General features: G+C 47.4%; 2 protein-coding genes across 2 annotated transcripts; one reads left to right on the top strand and one right to left on the bottom strand.

Annotated features, from left to right (window-relative positions):
* Positions 1 to 157: 157 nt before the first annotated feature.
* Positions 158 to 7,773, bottom strand: Gemin4 (gem nuclear organelle associated protein 4). The gene is made up of 2 exons (XM_051179959.1): positions 7,595 to 7,773; positions 158 to 4,000 (listed from the first exon to the last, which is right to left on the bottom strand). The coding sequence occupies exons 1-2, from the start codon at positions 7,602 to 7,604 to the stop codon at positions 834 to 836; spliced, it is 3,177 nt and encodes a 1,058-aa protein (XP_051035916.1). The 5' UTR covers positions 7,605 to 7,773; the 3' UTR covers positions 158 to 833.
* Positions 7,774 to 8,354: 581 nt separating this feature from the next.
* Positions 8,355 to 8,773, top strand: LOC127218896 (diazepam-binding inhibitor-like 5). Its single transcript, XM_051179976.1, has one exon. The coding sequence runs from the start codon at positions 8,377 to 8,379 to the stop codon at positions 8,638 to 8,640; it is 264 nt and encodes an 87-aa protein (XP_051035933.1). The 5' UTR covers positions 8,355 to 8,376; the 3' UTR covers positions 8,641 to 8,773.
* Positions 8,774 to 13,352: the final 4,579 nt, after the last annotated feature.

Genomic DNA, 13,352 nt, shown 5'->3' with positions numbered 1-13,352 from the left:
GTGTCAGCTGTTCACCAGTGCTGGCTTAGCACTGTCCCTCCTGGGTATGCTGGTTACTACCCCTTAACAGTGTTTCTTTGTTCAACCCTCTGACAAAAGTACAGGCCTCTCTGGCACACAAGCCACAACCAGTGCCACATGAGCCCCTTTCCCACATGTGCCCTTTGTCGGGATAACCTTGGAAAAGGGATGAAATACTAAAATGTTTGCTAACAGCCCTGGCTGGCCTTGAATTTATGACCCTTCTACTTCAGCCACCCAAATGCTGAGATTATAGGTATGTACTGCTACCAACCCTAGCTAAAAGACTCCAAGAGGCCTCAGTGAAAAGAACATACAACCTTGTGTTTTATTTTATTTTTTCCTCTACTAGGTAGCTCCAGCTTTGGGCTTACTGCCAAATGTGGGTGGAGAATTTCAGTTACAAACATGTTCCTCCCCAGCTGGGCTTGTTTTTCTTTTTTTAACTTTCGGATCTCACTGTGTAGTCCAGGCTGCCACCCTCAGCCATCTCCAAAGGCTGATGTTACTGGTGTGCACTCCCACACCTGCCCCACTGGCTTGACTTGATCTTAAAGATTACCTAACCCTAACTTTGGAGCTTATTTAAGTCCAAACTTCTGAGAAAGGCTCAAGACAAGATGAAACTCAAAAGAGTTTTATTGTAGTAGTATGTGACAAGTCCCTAAGAAACTATTTTCTTTACAGTGCTCTTGTAATGTATCCCTTTCATCGTGTGTACTTTCTCCCATTAACGGTGACGTTTGTTCTCAGCTCTAGGCTCTGAAGAACACCATGTTGGAGGGATAGCTTTTTTCCCTGCCCTCCATGGGTCAGAAGTTGTTGATCTTCTGTAGCAGGGTTTGGCGCCTCTCCTCAGGGCTAATGTTCTTAGCAATAGACTTTAGGAAGCGCTGCTCATCAACCTTCTGGAGCAAGGAGCTGACAGAAGGGTTGGTCTTGCTTAGGGTTTCATAGCAAGTAAGGATTTCCAAGGCCAGCACATACAAGGGCTCACAGACCTCCTGGGGGAGCATGGCCATGATATGCAGAACATGACAGAACATCTGGGTATACACAAACAAGGTTTCCTGAGTCAGGTCCCCTTCTTGTCCCTGGGCCCAAGGGTCCACTGTCTGTATCAACCTGACTGCATCCAGTATACTGGTCAAATTGCCACAGAGGAGTTTGACCACATGGCTCCAACCGTCCATAGGAAGCCAGTTACAACAGCTCTGACTGCAGAGAAACTGGAAAGCTCTCAAGGAGAGAATGGAGAGTTGGAGCTCCTGAGCAAAGGGCCTCAGGTTGAGCAGAGGAACAAACTGAATATACTCTAGGCTGTAAGGGACATGAAGGAGCTGTTTCTCCAAAAGCTTCCTGGTCAGCTGTTGAAGATACTGCCATTCCTGGGGACTACACCAAGGCATGACTTGTACTAGGGCCACCAGAAAGCCCTTGCTAAACAATCTGACCTCCTCAGGATTGCCCACATCTACCACCAAAAGGGAGAGCATCTCTTCAGAGACACTGCGGGAAATGGAGCAGCACTCCATCCAGGCGAGAAGCCCTGTGCCAGGCCCATACCCTTCATGGGCCTGTGAGGTCCACTGGGTCTCAGAGAGCTTACATATCTCAAAAAGGGTGGCCGGCACCTCACACTTAAAGTGTCCTTCAAAGAAGTTCTTCAGTCTCAGGCCCACAGTCCAGTCTAGGTGGTCTAATTTGCGGTGGAGCCAGGACAGGGACTTGGCCCAGGTGTCTGGAGAGAAGGTCTCTACATTAGCCAGCACAATCTCACAGAGGAGCTCCAGAATATGGGTCACAAGATCCTTGCTGTCCAGAGTGAGACAGCGCTTCTCCCGGGGGAGCTGCCAAAACTTGCTGAAGCTGTCCAGGAGCCGGCACAAGCTGAAGAGCAGTGGGAATGGGGAGCAGGTTTGCAGCCAATACTCCTCCAAGCCTGCATTGGCTTCAAGGGTCTGGAGGAAGAGCTTCAGACTCAGGCCTACCTCCTCCATATCTAGCATCAAGAATGGCAAGACAAACTCCTTCAGCACCTCATCAGGCTCCAGAAGAGCAGCAACTGGAACCCCCTGTGGTTTCACAGGATTCATCAGGCAGCTCACCAGTTCCAGAAACTGCTTCTCTTCTTTGGGTGTAGAGAACTTTGTCCAGACAGTTTCTTTGAGGCAAGACACCATGAAACTGGTATGTGGCTTTGGCCCTTGTGTTTCTGTGAACTTCAGGGCAGGGAAGGCAGTGAGAATCTGAGCCAGGAACCTATGAGTGCCAAGATTGGTCACAGCTATGCTGCACATCTTCTTTACCACAACTTCTGGGTATAAGATCACCAGGCGGGCCACAGAGGACACTGCTTTAGCCAGGCCCTGTTCAGAGGTGCTCTGTGCCAGCTGGTTAAATGTTGTGTTGAGGTCTTCCTGAAAACTCTCCAAGTAAGCAGATAACCTGTCTGAGAGGCCCTTTGGCCCCCAACAATGTAGGACTCCAGAAAGGACTTTATTTTTGTCTGGTAGGGAGAGGTCTGCATAGCATTCCAAGGTCAAGCAGATCACCTGCTTGATCTGAGGCTGGGGGATAACCCTGTTAGAATTGATGACTTCTATCACTGTTTCCAGCAGACTCAAGACCAAGTCTGGTTCTCTGAAAAGAGACCTGTTGTTAACCAGGCAGGCAACCCATTCATCTGAAAAGGCCCACTTCTTCTCAGAAGCAAAAATGTAGCACATTTCCATGTACCGGTCCATCTTCTGCTCAATGATGGCCATGGCAATGGAGGCAGTGATGTCCTCGAGGCCCCTGTCATTCAGCACTCTGCTGGTTTTTCTCAGGAAGTCCCTGACACACTCAGCCAGTTCACAGACCACCTGCCTCTCCTCCTTCGACATGCTGGCAGTATCCAGGTAGAGCTTTAAGTTCTGGCTGAAGGAAGTCAGACTCTCACACAGCCGGTAGGTGTCATAATTTGTCCCCTGACTGCTGTTGAGCATGTCCTGCAGTTCTGCACCCCACTCCTGCAGCAGGTTGTACATAAGCTCAAACCCCATGAAAACAGTCTCGCTGGGGAGTTTGGTTAGTGAGGTGAGGCTCACGTCCCGCTCTGCCTCCTTTACTTTGTCAGCCAGGGCCTGTTGATGGTATGGGTTCCGGGTGTCTGAATTCCATACAGAGATCACTGTTGCTAGTTTGTCTAGGTACATGGTGGCAGATACCTCCTGGGGGTCATCCTCCATCAGTGCAAACACACTCAGCATGTCAGCCAAGTTAGCTAATGCACAACACTTCATCCCAAGGCACAGGATTCTCTTTTGGATTTGTTTCAGCCCATTAAGCAGCATGGCCAACAGTGGCATGGTGGGACCCACATCTGGGTCAGACTTAAACCTCTTTGGAGGATGGGAAAACTCATCTGAAGATGGCAAGTATTTATGGGCCATTGTCCTGAACTGGGAAAGCAAGGGGTCCTGCTGATCACCCTTGTGCTTCATCATTTCCCACCAGACATCCAGAAAGAAAGATACATCCTTGGAAGAAGTGTCAATAGTCATATGTTCCAGAAAGTTCTGTAGCTCTGAGCGGCAGATGGTGGTAGGAAGGGCCATTAGGAGCTGAATAAAGAGTCCAGACGCTTCTAGAGACTTAAGCAGCTCAAAAAGGACCGTGTGGTTGATGGTAGGGATCATGTTGCCCACTGAGAAGAACACATCTTCCTGCCACCGAGTATCAGTGTCAGAAGGGCTGACCGGGGAGGGCTGAAGAACCTTGGCCCAGATGATGATCAGTGCTTTCTTCTTCCAGGCAAATGGCTGGGAATGAGCTGTAGCTGAGGAGATCTCCTTTAAAGCCTCCACAATGGGCTGTCCCACATATTCCCAGTCAGACTTGGTCAACTGTTCCAGGGCTTTGGGGTGGAACAGCTGCTCAGCCATCAAAAAGCCCCCATGCAGAATAGTCATTTCCTCACAGATATTTAAGGGTCCTGCACAGAGAAGCCAAGAGTTAATGAAGTTTTCAGAATGGTAAGCAGTGGCTAAGAGAAAGAAACAGAGCCACTGGTTGCCTATCATCAAGGTTAATAAGATCTTGACATCAACAGGAGAGGAAGAAGGCATGGTTAGTAAGAGCTCCCGAAGGGATGGGGTCATACAGACTTGGCTGAAGAATAAAATCCAGTTTCCAAGATCTCTAGCCTGGCAATCAAAACAATGGTACCACTGGGAACAGGCCAAGAGGGATTCAGAACAGGCTTCTAAGTTTAAGTATTTTATATTTACTTTAATTATCTGGATCCTCTGGAGTTGGCGTTACAGGTGATTAAGAGCCACCTGGTATGACTGCTGGGAACTAAACTCCAGTCCTCTACAAGAACCTTATGTGTTCTTAACCACTGAGTTCTCTCCAGCCACCCAGGACGGGCTTAAAGGGAGGAATACAAGTTCAGTTTTGGTTACCTGGAGTCTGAGGTAGAATATTTAGTAATGTCTTTCAGAAATGAATGGCAATGAGTTAAGCAGAAAAGGCCTAATTTAAGTACAGACAGTGCCAACACAGACAAGTTTATAGAAACCAAGAAAGTGACTAAGATCCCTCCACAAAGTGTGAGGAAGAAAGCTGGTTGCTGAGGTTACAGTGGGAACAGCACTGGAGGACAGTGCCACAAAGTATGCATTAGAAGACATGACAAAGGTCAGTGACATGGCTCAGTGACGATCTACACCAAGCCTGATGACCTGAGTTTGACCCCTAGTCCTAATACAGCAAGAGAGAACCAACTCCTACAACTGTCTTCTGACCTCCAGTGATGGTACCCATTCATACACATACAGAATGTAATAATTACAAAACAAAACCTGAGCTCTGTGATGTGTGAAGACTCACATGGAAGGCCCAACACTAGGTGATGAGAAGCCTTTATTTCTTTGGAGGGGGGGTTGCTTATTGTTTTATTTCAGTTTTGTTGTTGAGACAGGGTCTCACTATGAACTGCCTGCCTTTGCTTCCTGAGTGCCAGGATTAAAGGCATGCCCCACACCTAGCTGAGCCTTTGCTTTTGAGCCTAGAGCCTTGCATATATATACCAGGCAAGCACTCTACCACTGAGCTGTATCCCCAGCCCTGCCTTCCTTCTTCCTAAACATACTCCTGCTAACAGGTTTCAACATTCGGGCCTCACAGGGAAAAAGTTCATCCAGCAGTTTCTTCCATTCAAAAAAGACATGCTACTAAGGTTCTGGCTCTGTGGCAGGAACCCGGAAAACATTCATTCACTGAGCTAAGAACTGATAGAGACATTTAAAGAAAGACAATATGGTAGGTAGTTTAAGTGGACAATGGATTTAAATCCTAGCCAGTCATCCAAAAACATGACTCTATACATTACTGTCTGTTTGCAAACACGAAACTGTTATCTTCAATGGTGTAACTATGAAAACCACATGACACACATCATACACTAATCATACTTTTGGAACTACTTTGGTACTACTACCTTCTCAAAACACCTTTCAGGGATTGGAGAATGGAAGGTTACTATCTCAAAAATAATCAGACCACAGAGAACCCGATTTAAATGTTCAATTGTTGGCAGGCCCAGTCTCCTCCAATGCAGAAACAAAAGGGCACAGGTCTTTATCAAAGTGTTTAATTTGGCCTAGAAACTAAAATAAAGAGTTTAACAACTGGGGACTGGAGAGATGGCTCAGCAGGTTAAGAGCACTGGCTGCTCTTCCAGAGAACCCGGGCTTGCAACCTTCTGTAACTCTAGTTCCAGGGGATCTGGAACCCTCACATCAATGTTAATAAAATAAAATTTTTTTATAATTTATTTTTTAAAAAAGGTGTAACAATTAACTGGTCACAGTCACTGTTCCTGACAACCCCCACCCATTCCCAGAGATGCCTAACCCTTCCTTCCCTCATGCTCAGTCCCCCATGCTCCAAGGAACACATCTTCCCATTCTCATAGGCCAGAGTCAACAACAAAAATACTAACTCCAGAGCCAGTTGTGGTGGCTCATGCTTCTAATCCTAGCACTAGGGAGGCAGATTTCTATGTGGCCAGCCAAGGTACATTGTGACACCCTGTCTCAAACCTCCCTTACCCCCAGGGGGGGAAAATCCTAACTCCAGGGAACTAATGAATCTCTTGGCCAGTAACTATTTACACATATACACACACCCCCATAAAAGGTTAAGGATCAGTACTCCTACTAAACCCAGGCCTGAAGGCAATGCACCCTGGCTTCCACAGCAGCAGAAGGCTAGAGCTAGATTGCTGTGGCAGGGTTCTTTCTGGCTCAGGTTGTTCTGCTTGCCCCCAACACCATTCCCTCAAGACTGTACATTGAATTTTATTGCATTTATCAACTTAGTCAAGCAGATGTCTGGCGACAAACATGAGACTTTTAGACACTGTGTACATGTGGCTCGACAAAGTCCCAGACTCAGTTAATAGCTAAGGGAAACTGAAAGGCTTATCAGTAGCTGGTGTTAGGAAGTGAATGCTTACTCTGGTAGACAATGGGCTTGATGGCATACATTTTCCCCCTTAGATAGGATCTTGTTATGCAGCCAGGACTGGCTTGAAACTGTATAGAGCAGGCTGGCCTAGAACTCTTGAGAGCCTCCTGTGCCTGCCTCTAGAGTGCTAGTTAGACATAAGCCTCCACACCCAGCTTTACACCTACAAAACCATTTGACCATCTTGAGAATTATCATTCCTGTTTTAGAGATGGAAACCTCGAGGCCCAGATACAATTTGTGCACAGTGTCTGAGTCAGCAGAGTCAAGCCATGGCAGAGCTCTTGACAGCCGCGGGGCATGAAACTACCTAAAGAGCTGGTTAGGGACAAAAACATTTCTCCATAGCTTATTATTTGCAAATCTTGGATTACCTCCCGGGACAGCCTCCCCGTCTTACCCTCTAAAGAGCACACCTAGCAGGGTGGGGAGGCTTGGCAGATAGCCACAGATTCCTATCAACGCCGCTCTTCCAGACCTCGCCTAAGAGACTCCAAACAGCATTCGAATTCAAAAAGTACCATCTCAGCTGCCTCAACCCTCGCCCGCAAGCGAGGGCTGCGAGGCACCGCTGTGCACAAATCCCCACAAGGCGCCCAGTTATGCACGTGGTCTCAAAGTAACTCCAAGCCTCTGGGAGGAAGGCAGTATCAGCATCTCTGCTTTGTGGACCAGACCTGCTAACAAACTTGTTCACTGACTAGGCAGTCACCCAATAAGGAAGAACGGCCCGGACGTCCGTCCCTCCCAGCCCGGCATTTCCGAAACATGTGCAGTAGCCCGGTACACTTTCAGGGGATCCAAGGCTACATTCGCCCGCCGTTTTCTAATGGGAAGAGACCAAGAGGCGGAGGAGGGACCGAGGAGGACCAACACGAGGCCGGGCTGCGGGCTGGAGACCGGCCTCGAGTCCCCCAGAACTCCTCAGAGCCCCCGGCCTCCAGAGTCGGCTCCGGAGAGCACCAGTGGAGGAGCACAGGGCCTCGGCCCACTCTGGAGGGGCTCTGCCGGACGCGGCCCGACACCTGGCCGGAGTAGGGAGACGCGAACCCACCTAGGTCCATGGCGGCGAAGCTGGCGGCCGGGCTAGACCGCCCCTCCTACCCCGAGGCCGCGAACGCGCCGTCCCGCCACGGCACAAAGGGCGGCGCCACAGGCGCGTCACAGGCCCCGCCCGCCCTCAGCTCGTCTGGGCTTCCGTGCGGTACTCCGCTGGCCGGCTGCCGCTCGGTGCGCACGCGTCCTCCGTCCTCCTCAACAGGCGCGCGGGTCAAGGCCGCCCAAGCCCACAGCGCCCCCTCTCGGCCCTAGGCTTCCCAGCAGTCTCCCTCAGGTACGTAGACAGGCTCCTTGCTGAATCACAGTTCTCTTGGGGCCAGGAGATCCAATCCCTTAGTCCAGACCCCTCACCCAGGAACCGCGGGCAGTCCCCGCCCACGATTCACCCCCACCGAATGGCCTTCCCCGGGCTGCCCACTAACCAGCAGCGGATCCACGGGGCTCCCCGTCCAGCCTCAGAGACACACAGAAATGCCCAAATGCTTTTCAGGCTGTACTGTCTTCTTTCTACAGGCAACAGCAGCGTCACTTTTCAGCTCTCATATAAAGGTGCCTTTATAACTCTGAAGGACAGTTGCGCAGCACAGGGCCAATCGAATGGATTCCTGGTCTGCAACTTGTACTTTTTCAAACACACACACAAACGTCCTGTGTCCTTCCCACACATTATGTCTTTGTCCTTTCTTTCCAGGGCCTAATAATCATCTGCTTTGCTTATTCCCAACTCTCTTCTAGTACCAGGTATCCCTTGGAACAGAGAGGTACACACAGCACCCAATGAGCCAAGTGGAGTTTGAAATGGCTTGTGCTTCGCTCAAGCAGCTGAAGGGTCCCGTGAGCGATCAGGAGAAACTGCTGGTGTACAGCTTCTACAAACAGGCCACCCTGGGCGACTGTAACATCCCTGTCCCTCCAGCCACAGATGTGAAAGCAAAGGCCAAATGGGAGGCATGGAATGTGAACAAAGGGATGTCCAAGATGGATGCCATGAGGATCTATATTGCCAAAGTGGAAGAGCTGAAGAAAAACGAGGCTGGCTAAGGACATTTTGGCAGACAGGAGGAATTAGCGATAGCGCCACTGGTAGGGAATGGGTTTAAGAACTTGTGATGGCTGAAACATACTGAAAGGGTAGCAAGGTTAGCGGAGACATCAATAAATCACTTGAACCGCACGGGAGTGGAGTATGTTGCAAGAGAGCAACTCTGTGAGGGTCCTGGAAAGGAGTCCAAATGTGTAAAAGCATCTCTGCTGGGTAAAACTCCATTAGTCATGCTTTGTGTGGGTTGACTGGCATCAATAGCCTTCCTAGTCCCACAGACTATGTGGATGGATTTTTGGCAGAAGAGGGGGTAGGGGTGTATCATGCTATGAAAATGACCGAGGTTGGAAGTGGAGGCAGGGCCTTGGATCTGTATCAAGGGCTGTCAACTCACAAAGAGCCCAACAGTACAGAGGGGGAAGGGGCTCTACCTTCTTAAGAGCTTAAGTCAGTGAAGCCCTCATCTAAAACCCAGGCCCAGTGAAGTTAGTATTCTGATGGAGCTCAAACTTTCAGTGCACAGTGGTGAGATAACTCAAGCATCACAGCAGCTGAGCAACAATGGAGTAAGATGGTTTCAGAATCTTAGCATCCAAAAGACTTAGCAACCTAAATGTTCTTAGACTTGCTCTTCTTAACCTAGGTTTCTGCTTGGGGCCCTGACAACATGTATATAGGCACACATGTGGCTCATATAAGTGCCAAGGTACTCTTTGTCAATCATTTCATCAACATCAGTGTGCTACCATGGTGTCTGGAAAGCTGGCATATAAAGTGCTAGATAGAGTTCTTGAAGGACTCTACAATAGCATGGCATTTCCCAATACTTTCCTCAAAACTTGTCTTCCATCTGAGATAAAGCCTGAGGCTCTGGGTTTAATCCCTAGCAAATCTATTCATATAATGTAGTATGAATTCTCAGCTATCGGTGTGAAAGCTGAAGGATCAGAGAAGGATAGTGGCCAGCCCCTAGAGTTCTTACCTCCACCAATGCTAAGACCAAAGCGGCAATTCTGTCCTTAGACTGTTTCCTCAGACTGACTGCCCTGCCTTATATTTGTTGTGCCCACCAAGAGACCACCCCCCCCCAAAGCTTCAAGGAGCCAGTGCTGCCTGAATGCAAACACAAGAATGTGTTTATTTCAAAAAACCAGCTAGCTGGAACCTCATTCTGTTGGAAGAATAGACGTCCCAAACTACAAATGCAAGGCATTTTTAAAGAGCAAAGAACAGGAAGGGGGTCGTTAGACCCCTAATCTCATGTCATAAGGTTTCCATAGGTATAGAGATTTCTTAGTGACTAAGGTTACAAAGTTTCCATACAAGGTAACTGCAAGACAAAGGGTATTTATATTTAGCAAAGGAGCCTTAACTGTTGGTCTGCTCAGGCAGGGTTGATTAACACATCCTAGGGTCTGGGGGATTTACAACAGGTTCACAGGTTTCTTAAAAGACAATAGGGTGGGGAGCTCAGGCTCCCCTCTTGTGGGACCTGCTCATGACTTCCTGTCTTTATAGCCTAGAGTCAGGAATCCCTTGCTTAGTTGGGGTCTTTATTTTTCTCATCACAATATTCATCTTTCCACCCAGCCATATCCCTATCTCCACCTCCTTGGTGCTGGGATTAAAGGTGTGAGCCATCACCATTTGACTGTTTCCCTATTAGACTGAATGGATCAAGTTCATGTAGCCCAGCGTAGCCTTGAACTAATGAGATCCATCTGCCTCTGTCTCCTGAGGGCTGGGATTAAAGGTGTTGCCACCAATGCCTAGCCTCTATGGCTAGTGTGGCTAGCTCTGCACTGTGACCTTCAAGCAAGCATTGTTAAATCATAAACAAATATCACCACACTATAATAGAAGTTTCTAAAGGTGTTTTATTGTTGTTATCAATTATTCTGGTTTTGGGGATAGGGCCCGGATGGTCTGGAATTCACTGTGTGAGCCTCAATTGAGAGATCCATCTGCTTCTTCCTACCAAGTGTGATTACAAGCATGAACCACCACGATGGCTATAAAGTATATTTTTTTAATCATTATTTTCATTTATTATTAACATGTGTGTACTATGTTTAGGTGTGGCAGGAGTGGGTGTGCTAAGTTTGTATGTGGAGGTCAGAACACAACTTTATGGAGTTGGTTCTCTCTTTTGACCTTTACATAGGTTCACAGGAGCAAAGTCAGGTTACCAGACTTTTGTAGTAGATGCCACCAATACCTACAGAGCTATCTTTTGGGCCCTAAAGTTTGTTGGTTTGTTTTGGGGTTTGTGTGTTTTTGAGACAGTGTAATAGCCCTAGCTGGCCTTGAACTCACAGAGATCCACCTGCCTCTGCCTACCAAGTGCTGGGATTAAAGCTGTGCACCACTGTCACAAGATGGCTGCACTCCATCTTGGCTTTAGAGCAGAGAGTTCAAAACTGTCCTCAGCAAGTCATTAGACCTAAAGGTCAAAGATGTGGCTATAATAGGGTGTTTGTCTGCCTTATTCTAAATGACAACAGACCTGAATCTGAGGTTGACTACCTACTTCTGATCCTCAAAGCTAGGGAACAAGAAATTTAATTTAAGGTGTGGTTACTGAACCCTTAGAATAAGGAGGAAGAAAAGTCTGTTCCCCTTTTTGGTTAAGGTATATAAACAAGAGTGGTGAAAAATAAACTACTGACAATTTAGTATTAACTGAATCTGCCCTCCTGATTTTATTCTTTGTCTTTATCATTTATAGCTAGCCTTTCCCTCACCCACACACCCCCACCCACTCAGGTATGAACTTGGGGCTGCTTGGCTGGTTCCCTTTGAGCCCCACAAAGACAGCTTCCGACATATGGTGCAACAACATTGAGGCTGCAGCAACAGATGCCGCTGACACACTACCAAGACAAGGCAACACATTTTTAAATAGTCCTCCTTTCCATCCTTTCTAAACAATGCATTCAATAAAACTGAATAATGACTGAAACCAACTTCTATATCAGCCCAAACAAAATCACCAGAAAATATTTTTCAGGCTGAAGAGATAACGTAATCAATTTTAATGAAGACTAAAACCATTTTATAAAGAAAGTAGTACATAACCAGTCACACAGAAATGTGACTCATTGAACACCTGTAACTAAAAAAAAAAAAAAGTGGCACCAGAGAAAAAGATGCCATGTGACAGCTCACATGAAGTTGTTTTTGTTGTTTTAAATCAGGAAAAGGAATGGGAAAGGGGGGAGGAAGGGAGACCGACTTCTGAGGACAGGAGCTGCCGAAGAGAAAATGGGAGGTAGGATGGGGTGGGGGAGGACAGTATAGACAGGCAGGGAAGCAGAGGGGGACAGGGAGGTGGGCAGGGCCCTTTTAAAAGGGAACATAGTAGTGAATGTGCACAGGTGGTGCTCTTAGTGGCTGCAGCTGAGGGTGTATCCTGTCAGAACCCCAAGGGCAGGCCAGTACAGATGCCTGAATACTAACAAACATTTCCTGTTTTCTCTAGTTATTCAAAATGTAAAAGGTGAGGGCATTACCCAGATCTTTTTTATCCAAAGGGTATTTTTTCTTAATCTTTATGTGTATGGGTGTTTTGCCTGCATATGTCTGTGTACCATGTATATTCAGTGCCTTCAGAGGCATTAATTAAGAGTTTTGAATCCCCCAGGACTAGAATTACAGACAGCAACCATCTGGATGCTGGGATCAAATTCAGGTCCTCTGGTAGAACAATCAGTGCTCTTAACCACTGAATCATCTCTTCAGTCTCAGGATAAAATTTAAAACAAAACAAAAACATCAAGCCTGAAATAATGGCACACATCTATAATCCCAGCACTAGAGGCCAAGGTAGGAGAATCAAAAATGCAAAGCCACTAGGTAGGGTAGCCATGTCTTTGATTCCAGCAGGAGGCAGAGGCAGGTGGGTCTCTGAGTTTGAGGCCAATCTAGTTGACATAGTCCTTGGCCAGCCAAGGCTACAAAGTGATGCTCTGTCTCAAGGAAAAAAGAAAGTTAAAAACTTCCTTGAGTTCTACAGTGAAGTAACACACCACTCTGTGCTATCAGGCAAGACTGTCTTAGAAAGTCAGAGGAAACAGTTTCTTTAAACGTCAAGGCTTTCTATAGTAGGATCCATCAGGTCCTGGAAACATGAGCTCTCTAAGCAGTTGGTTTGGCTTCTTTTGACTTGTGTTTGAGAAAGGATCTCTCTGTAGTCTGTAAGGAGCAGGTTTTTCCACCAGCCGCTGGTCTTGTCCCAGCCCTAAATAACACACTAAGACTCTGTATTAGATATAATGCTGTTGGCCAGGTACTTGTTTTTTATCGGCTAGCTCTGTCTTAAGTATTAACCCATTTCTATTAATCTAGTATTTCCACGTCGCCTCATCTTACTGGGGAGTGAGGCCAGCGTCTGGTTTCCCAGTCTCTCCATCTTGACTCCTCCTTCTTCTTTCCTCCTTGTCTCCTAGTCCCTCCTCTCTTGTTTTCCTATTGGCCAACAGTGCTTTATTCATTAACCAGTATGAGAAACATATTTACAGAATGACATCTCCCATCTGTAGTCCTGACTGATCTTGAACTCACAGAGATCCTCTGGTCTCTGCCTCCCAAGTGCTGAGACTAAAGGCATGTGCCACCATGCTCAGCTGATTTGGGCTTCATTTGAACATCCGTTCCAATATTATCTACATGATTCACAGCTAATCAAATTTCCCTACACCCCCAACCAAGG

Source organism: Phodopus roborovskii, unplaced genomic scaffold (assembly GCF_943737965.1).
Source record: "Phodopus roborovskii unplaced genomic scaffold, PHOROB, whole genome shotgun sequence".
NCBI lineage: Eukaryota > Metazoa > Chordata > Mammalia > Rodentia > Cricetidae > Phodopus > Phodopus roborovskii.
The sequence above is the reverse complement of the archived record's forward strand: the minus strand, read 5'-3'. Positions and strand labels throughout refer to the sequence as shown.

What these genes read in the sequence shown, in the direction of transcription:
- LOC127218896 (XM_051179976.1), top strand. Translation starts at nt 8,377, where the DNA reads ATGAGCCAAGTGGAGTTTGAAATGGCTTGTGCTTCGCTCAAGCAGCTG.